General features: G+C 32.0%; 1 protein-coding gene across 1 annotated transcript in view; it reads right to left on the reverse strand.

Annotated features, from left to right (window-relative positions):
- Positions 1 to 12,482, reverse strand: part of LOC108731522 (uncharacterized) — a 22,148-nt gene that overhangs the window by 2,266 nt on the left and 7,400 nt on the right. Inside the window, exons 5-17 of the mRNA XM_018461878.1 lie at positions 10,310 to 10,355; positions 9,740 to 9,792; positions 9,495 to 9,640; positions 7,218 to 7,344; positions 6,542 to 6,649; positions 4,276 to 4,346; positions 3,938 to 4,100; positions 3,648 to 3,811; positions 3,433 to 3,559; positions 3,203 to 3,351; positions 1,784 to 1,994; positions 1,471 to 1,643; positions 1,211 to 1,298 (exon numbers count right to left, since the gene is read on the reverse strand). Of these exons, the coding sequence (XP_018317380.1) occupies positions 1,211 to 1,298; positions 1,471 to 1,643; positions 1,784 to 1,994; positions 3,203 to 3,351; positions 3,433 to 3,559; positions 3,648 to 3,811; positions 3,938 to 4,100; positions 4,276 to 4,346; positions 6,542 to 6,649; positions 7,218 to 7,344; positions 9,495 to 9,640; positions 9,740 to 9,792; positions 10,310 to 10,355 (1,626 nt within the window). The remainder of the gene's footprint in view (positions 1 to 1,210; positions 1,299 to 1,470; positions 1,644 to 1,783; positions 1,995 to 3,202; positions 3,352 to 3,432; positions 3,560 to 3,647; positions 3,812 to 3,937; positions 4,101 to 4,275; positions 4,347 to 6,541; positions 6,650 to 7,217; positions 7,345 to 9,494; positions 9,641 to 9,739; positions 9,793 to 10,309; positions 10,356 to 12,482) is intronic.

Genomic DNA, 12,482 nt, shown 5'->3' on the forward strand with positions numbered 1-12,482 from the left:
GGTAGTTTTACGAGCGATATGTTTGGGATCGTTATCTTGTTGAAAAATGAAGTTGTTCTCGAGACCAACCTTTAGCAGAGATTCTTCTAAATTTTCATTGAGAATATCAATGTATACATCTGCTGTCATTATATGGTCGATTTTGACTAGATTTCCTAAACCAGACCACGCAAAACATCCCCACACTGTTATGCTGCCTCCTCCATGTTTGAGTGTTTTTTGGATATTTTTGTTGATAAGTTTTTCGCTAGGCTTTGATCAGATCCGTGGTCGCTGTTTATGACCGAAAAGTTCAAATTTGCTTTCGTCACTCCAAAGGACCTTTTTTCAAAAATCCACTGACTTGTTAACGTATTTTTCTGCAAATTCCAGACGTTTGATTTTATTGACCTTCCGAATCAAAGGACGACGCACTGCAAAACTGTTTCTAAGTCCAACTTCTCGAAGTCTCCTCCGCACCGTTCGTTCGGAAATATTTAATTGTAGGAAATATTTAAATGTAGTTTTCTCGAATAACACGACTAGTAACAGTTGAATTTTTCTTTACTTCCCGTATGAGTTTGCGGTCTTCGATTGGATTTGTCTTTTTCTTCCGTCCACGTCCTGTCTTATCCGCTACTGTGTCAAGCTCCTGGAATTTTTTCCATATCTTTCGGACTGCGCCTTCACTTACATTGTACTTGCGACCCATTTTTCTATTAGAAAGCCCCTTCTGACAATCTTGAAGTATCAGTTTTCGAATTTGTAAACAAATTTGCTTGGTTTCCATGTTCACTGATGAAGAATTCTTACTATACTTTATCTAGCAATATTATTAACTGACAAACCTGCTTTATTCATTTGTTTATATATCCTTCATTGTTATATTTATGTATCTTTCATCATCAACAGCGCCAGTTGTTATTATTTTCATAAACAATGTTGTGCGTACTTTATTTTGTCCATGATAAATTTGATAATAAATGTAACGGACTTGATTATTAAAAGATTTCGAATTGTTTTTGAAATTTTTGTAATCATTATTGCAAAGTAGACTAAAATACCTTTCTTTTACCTCATTTATCATTATGCTATCTGCCAGGACTGGCGAGTTATTTACATAAATGTGAAACTGTTTGGAGTGCGTACTTTATTTTGTCCAGTACTGTATATATAAAATGAGATAACATATGTACACGTGCGTGCGCGCGTGCGTGCGTGCAATATTTACCTTGATCTGTGTTCTTATTGGCAAAAGACATATTAGATTCTAAGTGAGTACTACATTCGAATACGGCGTTTACTATATTCTGCCAAATCTAAAAACAAAATTTAATGCAATGGTTGCTTTATACACATATGTATTATAAATAACAATTAAAGTATGTCATTTACCACTTGAAACAAAACTAATGCATTTTTCAAGTTACATACACATAACATCATATACATACATATATTGTATGTAATGTACTCTTTGATGTAGCTCACCGTTCTTAAATATGTTCGTAAATCACCTTTGCTACAATATTCCACTACTAATAAAGGTTTATTATACAAAGTACAATATCCAATTAAAGACACTATGTTTGGATGTTGACCAGCGGACTTCATCATTGAAATCTCTCGATAAAAATTTTTTATATCGTCTACTGTTGGATTATCTGCATGTATAATGGAATAAAATTGTTCATCTATATATTTTAATGCTCTTCTCTAGTACGATTACTATATGTATACTCATTTGAATATAGTTTTTCTCTTGAGTATAAATTTTTTATTTGGTGTTATTTTATCAATATACCTTTCATCATTTTAACAGCTACATCTACGATAGCGCCAAATTCATCTTGCAACGAAGCAAGTCTAACGATACCGTATGCTCCACTACCTAATATACCTTTAAGTTTTAGCCGTTGTGGAGCAAGTTGAAATTTATCATGAGGCAAAAGAGTGTCGCTATTCTCTACCGCATAATCCCGATTTAAAAGTTTCTTTAGGGAATCCATAGAACCCTGTAAGCGAAAAATTAGTAAAATACTAAAATCCGTTTTATATAATTGCTTTGAATTTGAGATAATGGGAAAATTATTTCGATAATAAAACAAATTTCACAATAATATCCAATGAAAGAATTATCATTAGCAACAAATAAGCTGTATAAATCTTCTAGCATAAAATTATTAACTTCCCAGATAGCCAAACGTGCAAAAGTCACAGCTGAACAGGCTGTGATTTTCAATAGTTTAGATATCGTACTGGTATTGTGCAAATTAATGTTATCAGATTTTAGTTACTGTCACTTCAAATTATCTGACAGTGCTAGCATTAAACCAAAATTGCGTACTGTAATTTTAAAAACGCACGGTGCTGTTACGCGTGACTAGTTTCGTGCAGAAAAATATTCTACGTCCAATTTTCAAGCAGTGCGCAACATTGCCACTAGAGGGACACAGCGAAGTTCAATTTCTCGTATTTAAAAAACCACATCGAGTAGGATAAAAGGTGCAGTATGATGAGACTTCTCAGTCAAAAATTTTATTCCTTTTTTTGATAAAATGTCTGCGTTCAGCAGACTCAACACCTGAGTCTTGAACGCAGCCAATAATGATGAGATGAGTTCCCATAATTGGACTCTAAGAATGAAAACCAATAAAAATTTTACACGCCGTAACAGGATTATGTACTTAGCGTGCTGTTCCAAAAAGACAGAATTTGTATTATTCATTGTGCAGTCAACATGTTGCTACAACGTAATTGTGTGTCAGCTATAAAGTTAACGTCGTGCTGGCAATATGCGGTTAACGTGTGCTGTTTACATGATTTGTTTCATGTGACTTCATGAATTTCAACACATGGTCTAACTGCTCACATGAGTGTAACATGCGTGCACAGTGTAACTTTTCAGAGCTTCACGACTCCGCAACGTACGGTTACTGTGCCGTATAAATGCTATCTGAGTTGTTAGTAGAAACGTGGTGTATTAGTCAAATGCGATCGCAAACACGATCAAAATAAGAAGATGTCTATTATGTCGTATACATTCGACGTTTCATTCAAAAAGAAACGAGGCCGACTTACTATATATTTGAGATTGAAAATTGATTATACGACAAGTGTGTATAATCAATTTTCTAGATTATAAGTCAACTATATATTATATTATATATCTTACAATTGGCCATCATATAAATATATAGCACTAGTTTATTAATGAGCTTACCTCAAAATGTATATATTTCATATTAGTTCGCTTATCTCTCTTTTTTTCTCTCTTGTTACGATGTTGCATATAAATTATTCCAAATACCCCGATAACAATCACTAGTGTTGATAATGCTACGATAATCTCGCGATAAGATAGCTCTGCAACTATTATATCGTACATGTCTCATCTGAATACCAATTTTATTCATGTGACGATTAAAATGATTATTATGTTTACATGCCTACCTGAAGTTTCGTCGATACTCCCGGATATAATCGATGGTAAACTTACACCACCCATTGATTCTGCCACAATATTGATCTCATACCGCAGTCTTACATCGACATTTGAGAAAAGAGCTTTGACTGCATCCTGTAGGAAAAGCAAAACTTGTGTTTTTTTTAATAAGAAACGTTTTTAATTAAAGAAATCGTTACTTATTTATTATGATAATACTGACCCCAGGTACAACTAGTAAACGTGATTCAAATTGAAGCGAGTTAAATTGTAATGTGTAATTATCCGGTTGTAGAAAAGGTTTATTCCAATTAACTGCAATGTCATATAATTCTTCACTTTGCTTTCGAATGTATTCCATCTGCAAACCTTTTACCTTTTCAGGTGCTATAAAAATCGAAAAAGACATTATTATACACTTAAATCAATTTAGCTTTGAAGAAAAAGTTCAAAATGTACTCGACAAAATTCAAAATGAGTTGATTTTTCTTCGAGATTATTTTATTGACTTACCGCAGATGCTTAAATTATGATGAATTTGTAGACATGATGGTGTGATAAAAGTAAACATTGTTGCATTACTGGCTTTAGAAAAGTCATCGTTACTCGATCGGATCGATATAGTAATATTCTGATCGTATCGTAAGCGTCTAAGAGAAAAGCGAAAATCTAAAGACTGAAGAAACATGTGAATGTAACAATTAATTAATAACTGAATAGTATTATAAATAATTTTATTGACAAAATTGAGATAAATTTAAACTAATGTAAATTCTCTCTCTTTTCCTCTCTCTCTCTCTCTCTCTCTATCTCTCTCTCTCTCTCTCTTTCTCTCTCTCTCTCTCTCTTACCTTTTTTAAATAAAAATTGACTAAATCATGTTCCCCTGACCAAGATAATATATTATAGTTACAGCTCTGGTCTGAAAAAATATAAACACAATGCTGTATACAGGGTGTCCAGGAAAGAAACGAACAACACTTAAGGAAAAATTCTTGAGATCATTTTGAGACGAAAATTCTAATACCAAAATGTTGAGGCTATAATAACTTTTGAATTATAAGCGTTTAAAATTAACGAATCATATCGTCTAAAGTTGGTGCTCAGGAGCGGTACAACGCAAAGTACTAAACGCGAAAGCTGACTTATCGGAAATTGTTTTGCATATCTGCGCACAACTTTACAACTTTCTTTACGCGTGAAATTAGCCTCTTCGCCATATTAAGTAATAAGAAATATCATTGAATATTTATTTTTTTTGTTTAGTGAATACAACATGGATTATACTAACCAAGAATATTGCGATATGTTCCTCATTTATGGCGCAAGTAATCAGAATGCACACGAAGCTGCGCGCAGATATGGTATGTAGAACAATTTTCGAATCGTAGAGCTCCAAGACCGAGTGTTTTTCTTAATCTGATAAATAGAGCCCATACGTCAGGATTATTTGCATCAATAAGGAGAAATGTCGTGGGTCGTCATTTTTATGTTCATAATGTATGTAATGAAGAGGCAGTACATCCGCTATAGAGGAAGACTCTTCAACGAGTATTCGTCAAATTAGTCGTACACTTGGAATGACGAAATCAACAGTTCACAATATATTAAAGGAAAACCAATTACATACATATCACTATACAAAAGTACATTTGATGCCGCAGGATTATGCACAAAGAAGAAATTTTTGTAAGTGGATGCTGCAACAAGAAGAGCAACAGCCCGGAATAATGTGAACTGTAATGTTCATCAATGAATGCTTATTTACTCGTGAGGGTCTTTTTAATGTTCATAATTATCATGTATGGTCTCAGGATAATCCTCACGAGTACATGATTCACAACTTCCAACACAGATTTAAAATTAATTTATGGGCTGGAATTTTAGAGATAACACAATAATAGGATATTTTGTAGTTTTTGTCAACATTATGCGCGTGTACCGTTTTTTCGTAGAATTAATAATAATTAATAATTTCTAAATATTTTAAATACAATATAATAATAATAATCAAAATTAAATTTTTTTATTTTGTCTTATTTTTTAATTATAATGTCTTATTTTATTATACAGATTGGTCCATTTGAATTGTCTCCCAGGGTAAATGGTGAAATTTATAAAAATTTTTTGGAAGATGATTTATCGATTCTGTTAGAGAACGTTTCATTGCATCTTAGAAGGAATATGATTTTTCAACATGATGGTGGACCTACGCATACGTACATCCAGAAATGTTTGTCGTTTTTTAGATACAATTTATCCGAATAGATGGATAGGACGCAATGGACCGCAATACTGGCCAGCGAGATCACCCGACTTAACTCCAATGGATTTTTTTCTCTGGAGACATATTTAAAAAATTATATTTATTGGGAGCCATTACACAATCGGGAGGACTTACACAATCGCATTGTTGAAGCAGTTGTAAGCATATCACCCGATATGTTAATCAATGCGCAACAAAGTTTATTGAGACGCGCAAGATTATGCATAGATGTGAATGGAATACAATTCGAACATTTATTATAATATTATACATAATTTATTTTGTAAATTAATTATCATAAGGTTAATTAATTATCATAAAGTTGTACAAATAATTACAATTATTCATAATTAATGACTTTATAATATTCATACAAGTTCCTAGTTTCTCCGAATTATTTTAATAAAATGTTTAAAGTGTATTTGAACAATGCATTTGTAGAAATATCAATAGAATAAAATCTTATATTCATATATGTAATCTCCTAAAATCAATATTGACAAAAGAAGTGATAAATTTTCGCGTTTAGTACTTTGCCTTGTGCCGTTCCTGAGCGCGCCAACTTTAGACGATATGATTCGTTAATTTTAAACGCTTATAATTCAAAAGTTATTATAGCCTCAACATTTTGGTATTAGAATTTTCGTCTCAAAATGATCTCAAGAATCTCCCCTTAAGCGTTGTTCGTCTCTTTCCTGGACACCCCTAATAATAATATAAAAATAGGACTGCTCTTTTTGGCTGAACTTTTGCACCAGTTCATCTTTCTTCTTCTTCTTTCCTCCTGAGAGAAAAGGAAGAAAGATGAACTGGTGCAAAAGTTCAGCCAAAAAGAACAAGTCTAATGTTACCTTCAACAGGTTGAAAAACAATTTCAGTTCGTAATTCGCACACATTATCACTTTCTTTTTCAATTTTTACAACTGAAATGTGTTCAACTTGGTTTGGTTGGTAATCAACTGCAAATATTAATCTTAATTAATTCTTGATGATAGATAAAATGATATAGGAAAAGCAAGCTTATAATATTATTTCGAATATACAGGGCGTAACTGAAATAACGCCCACTAATTATATAGTGCTATTCCTAATAAAAAAACTCAGACGAAAAGTCCTCTACCATTTTACAATTTTCGCAATATTTTTTTTTAGTTACCCAATAAGCAAAATGTCTAAAATCAACGTATAAGACAGCTTTAAGATATCTTTAAGGGTTCTTTAAGAAAAATCTTCAAAATATTTCACAAAGAACATGGAGAGATATCTTAAAATTGTCTCATATCGATTTTATCCGTTTATTCGGCAATATTTAGAAATTAATATTTCGTTAACTATTGCGAAAATTGCAAAATGGTAGAGGACTTTTCGACTTAGTTTTTTATTAGGAATAGCACTATATAATTAGTGGGCGTTATTTCAGTTACACCCTGTATAGCATCTAATTTTTACACGATTGTGTTAATCTTTGTGCGACCATATGCGGCAATGTTGAGAGCTCCCGAAGTAAAAGATTTCAATTCGACTTACCTGCGTAAGTTGAAAACCAATCTGACGTCTCGGCTAATGAGAAGCCGCTCTGTGTTATTCTGTGTAAACGATAACGATAAAGTGTATCTGGTGTTAAATTTGAAAAGGTCGACAATCCGCCATTGCTCTATGGAAGAAATCTACCTTGTAAAGATAGGCAAAAAACTCATAAACGTTTATTTTAAATAATGTAATCGAGAGAAATTGTCTCTCGATTGTCTAATTGATCGATTGACAAGACATATACCTATACAGGGTGTTAGTTAAGTATGTTGTTATACTCAACAGAGCGATTCTTTGATTTATTTCAAGTAAAAAAGTCCATATAAACATGTGTCCTAAACAGCTTAGTTTTCGAAATAAAAAAATTTAAACGTGTAATAATAATCTGTTCATTTGAAAAAAATACAGCTTGAATTAGTCAAAAACTAGTCAAAAACAGAAAAAAAAACAAAAAAAACAGGCTTCAGTTCTTCTGATGAAATAAAACAATTAGATGAATTGTTGAAAATGTCCACCTTGCGCCATCGAGCCTTCTTCTCAAAGATTGACGTACACGCTCATAGATCAGAACTGAAGTCTATTTTTGATTTGTGACCTTGACTTTGACTTTGTCACTTTGTTTACGGTTGTGCGAATGGTAACTCACGTGAAGCAAAGCATATTTATGCAGGAAGATATCTCCAACGCAATTTATCGTTTCGTCAAACATTTGTAAACATTCACCTGTATTTCGGAAACCATTTAGGACACATGTTTATATGGATTTTTTTACTTGAAATAAACCAAAGAATCGCTCTGTTGAGTATGGCAACATACTTAACTAACACCCTGCATATGCAGAATATGAGAGTTAAAGAAATGTATTCTTGTTCGAAAAACAGATTTTTCTTTGATTCTATTGTGTGAAAAGTGCGAACGTAAAGAAATATGAACGAATATACAATATATGAACGCCATCAATATACATTAAATGTGGATGATTTGGGACAAGTGCAGGTGACTTAGGACAGCATATATTTTTGTTAAATTTAATCATGGAATCCATCCATGAGTCTTTAAAGGAAGTTAACCCAGACAGCACAAAATACTAAAATATAACGAAAAGAGGTCTTTTATAAGTTGTCTTTTCGACAAAGCGAAAAGATGTCTAAAAGATGACGAAAAAACATCGTTTTTAGATTGTCTTTTCAGGAAGACGAAAAGATGTCTATAAGACATCTTTTAGTTTTGTCAAAAAGATAACTTAAAAAAGACATCTTTTCGTCATCTTTCTATGGTTGTCATTTTTGCAAAGTAAAAAGTCAACTAAAAGATATCTTTTCGTATTGCCGAAAAGACAACATGAAAAAGATATCTTTCCGGTATTTTGGTACTTTTTATCACTCATTCGCGAGCAGTACGCGGAATCGCCAACAGACGGACGTAGTGGAGTTCAGTTTCTCGTGTTTGAAAATCATACAAGATAGAATAAAAGGTGCGCAGCATTATGAGAAATTTTACTCGTGTTCTCTCTCTCTCTCTCTCTCTCTCTCTCTCTCATGAACACTAATAAAATATTTTTTTTAAATCGAGTTCCCGAAGGGGGACTATGATGAAAGAGTGGTTCTTGCACATATAGGACACGGCAAACATTGCAAGACCCAGAAATGGGATGTATAATATATTGTCAGTTATGCAATTTCATTTCGTTTTGTGTAAAAATTAATTTATAGGAATTCAATGTTATTAAACGTTATATGTACTAAAATATAAAAACTAAAAGAAGTCTTAAAGAGGACTAAAAGATATTCAAAGAAGTCATCTTTTAGTTATCATATGGATAAGGCTATAAGATGACTAGCAGTGCGATGTCTTTTAGTCATCTTTTCGTTGATTATATTCTTTCACTAAAAGAAATAATCTTTATAACAATTTAGTCATCTTTTAGTCATCTTTTAAATGATTTTGTACTCTCTGGGAAGTTAAGTTTAAGTTTTAAACTTCCTTTAGAGACTCATAGATGGATTCCATGATTGAATTTAACAAAAATACATGCTGTCCCAATTAGTCATCCACATTTATGGTATGTCGTTTTTCTTGCTCGAACTCTTTCACGATGAAATATCCCGGTCGACATATATGTGATACACCTAAACTAAACCTTTAAAAATTATTACATTCTCTCTAATAGCTTTCTATTTCTTTCGCCGATTTTCAATCATGTCAAGAAAAAACTTGTGACGCTTAAATTATGGTAACAATTATGGCTAAACAGTTAAAATTAAAAGCATTTACCACTATGGCTGTACCCCAAGTGTCGACGGAAACGCTTTGTTGAATAATATAGCTTCCAGGAGGATGATGTTTAATTATTAAGGCGTTCATTCCTCTGCAGTGTAAAGTAACATTTGCGTCAGCTTTCTCATTTGTTCTTGGATAAGCTATCGTAAAATAATTGTAATATATATATACATATAACATTCATGCAAGGCGTTTTTTTACGTTTTGCAATTCCGTTGCACGATTTATAAGTAACTTACGCTCAAACTCGCCAATAGGTTGCAAACAATGATTTCGGCACGATTCCTGAAACGACAAATTAACAGAGTTAGGTAAGTTAACTTTTTTTTAAACTAAGTTAAATTAAAGTTAACAGCCTTGAAAATTTAACTTAATTAAAATACAAGTTAATCCATAATGAAATTAATTGAATTAAAAGTTAAGTTAATAAAAAAAGTAATTGAAAAGTTAAAAGTTAAATTTAGTCCGAACGAACAACCAAAAAAAAAAAGAAAAAGAAAAAGTTTGACCATTTTACATAATTTTTCGTAGTTTTCCTTTCTCACAGCATATTTATTAAAGAATCTGGTTATTTTTTTCACAAGTAACGATTATACAATAATATTACTAAATTATATACTCATTATTCTCTCGCATTGTGTCTGAGGATTAACTTAAGAAAAATCAAATTAAAAGTTAATAGTTACCAATAAAACATAACTAAATTAAGTTAAAAAGTTAAGAATCTAAAATGTAACTAAGTTAAGTTAAAATTAATTAACTTTTTAACTTAACTTTTATCTTTTGAATTTAGCACTATCCAATCCTGCAAATTAATTATGCGAGCGTAACGAGCGTAACAAAATTTTGTCAGTACTGGTAAATATTAGAAAATTGTAATATAAGGCAATTAATTGCAAATGTGTCTGTGTCGTTGCGCTACATACATGCTTATACATTGTGTGTATGTACATACATTATATATCTCTATGCGATTATCGTCAACTCATTGTATAATAAGAGCGCAGCCCTTATATTGTCGATACTCGAATTGAAATTAATTGTATTCTCGACGTATAACATACAGTGAGTGCAAAAAGTATTTGTACAGAGGAAATATTTTTAAAAAAAACTTTATTTTTAAAAAATAAATATTATCCAGCGAGAAATGAGTCATCGAATTGATGTTAAATCGATATCGATACAATGATTTCAACACCAATTTGACGTCGATTCGTCGTTTTATAGTTGACGATCATTTCTTCCTGGGTAATTAACAATTTATTCATAAAGAATAAAATAGACTGTATACGTTTCTTAAAATTATACATACCAAAAAAATGTGTATTAATTATAGAAAATATATCATCTGAAAAATAAGCGAAAATTAAAAATTGTATTGTTTGGATGTTGAAAAAGTATTTGTACAGTCGAGCAATTTAGCTTTTGAAATCATTAGGTATGCATTGCGAAGCTCGTTTGTTTATGTAAGAACAGATCGAATGTATTTTATTGTATCAAATTGCTGATTATTGTTTATTTTTTACAAATAAGACTTTTTTTATAAAAAATTTCTTTGTACGAATACTTTTTGCACTCTGTATATCTCTTGTATATAACGTATATGTACAAAAATATGTATGTATGTGCATTGCATATACATATATATAGTATACGTCTGTAAATTGTTGGGATATATAGTATGTATTACCGAACAAATAGCAGAAAATTATCGTTATCGATGAACACTGTGTCACAGATATCAACTTGCATGCCATAGTGTTTCAAGTGCATCGATCGATTCGAATTCGATTTCGGCAGTAAGTATAAATTACTTATACCACTGACGAGACGTCGGTGCCTATATCGTACCTACTTGCGGATGATAATATATAGGACGATAATAATTAAAAGCGCGACGATTACCTGACGCACTGATGCAAGGTTATCGCAATAAGTTGCACGTTGCACGTGGCGCACGTGCATATGTGATCGCTTCGTTATCTCACCTAGGTATATTACGTATAGTCTAAACATTCGATAAACTAACGCATTATCGTCTCCACGTTGTTTCTTTTCGCTGCTCGTGTGTGCGTATGTCTACCGTATACATATATAGGATATACAATATTACTTATACGCGCTAAAAACTTGATGAACGAAGCTCATGTATATAAATTGAATACAAATTCTTTGGCACAATCGATTGTCGCGTGTACAATGTGCGTGCGTGCGTGCGTGCGTGCGTGCGTGCGTGCGTTTACAATCGTGAATACGTAAATATAGAAAGAAATAGAAAGAAAAACGCGCGAAACTGATACGCGTGAAAAAATAAAAATACCGTTGTTTAAATTTCTCGTGTTAATGTTACAAAAACTGACGCGTATCGTACGTAACTGCAATGCAATTACTTTAACATTAAATTATAGAAAAGAAATGTTTGGGCTATCCATTAAGCAATTTATAATTTAGTTTGCAAGCATGACTTTCCAAGTGCAAAGGAAATGCGAAAAAGAAGATAAACATGTTTAAAACAACTCGATGCATTATGCAGTCTATACCGTCTGCCGCTTTACTTTTCTTTTTCGATACAGCTATATATTTACAATCTATTTTAACTTGAAGCTATAACTTAAAGCTAAGTTTAATAAAAATAATGTTTGAAAATATTATACTACACGCGAATTGCGAATTGAACTTTTAGAATACATTATTGTCATTGTTCGGTCATTGTCGCAATTTTTAAGTTATGTTGCGCGCGTTAAAAGAAATTTATTTTTTTTTAAACAAAAGACGATCATTTAAACGTCGTAAAAATGAAAAGTATCCTATGCGAGTATCGCTTTTATAACAGCCAAATTATAAGCACAATTGTGTACTTGTCGTCTATTTTTCATTGATATTGACACAAGTGTCAAAATGATCCAACGTACCTTTATTGCGATCTGTAGCTCGATATAAATTCTTCTAGAAGAGACTAAAGAGCCTATATATATATATATA

The sequence above is a fragment of the Mycetomoellerius zeteki genome, unplaced genomic scaffold (genome assembly GCF_001594055.1).
Source record: "Mycetomoellerius zeteki isolate Tzet28-1 unplaced genomic scaffold, Tzet1.0 scaffold134, whole genome shotgun sequence".
In the NCBI taxonomy this organism is placed as follows: Eukaryota; Metazoa; Arthropoda; class Insecta; order Hymenoptera; family Formicidae; genus Mycetomoellerius; species Mycetomoellerius zeteki.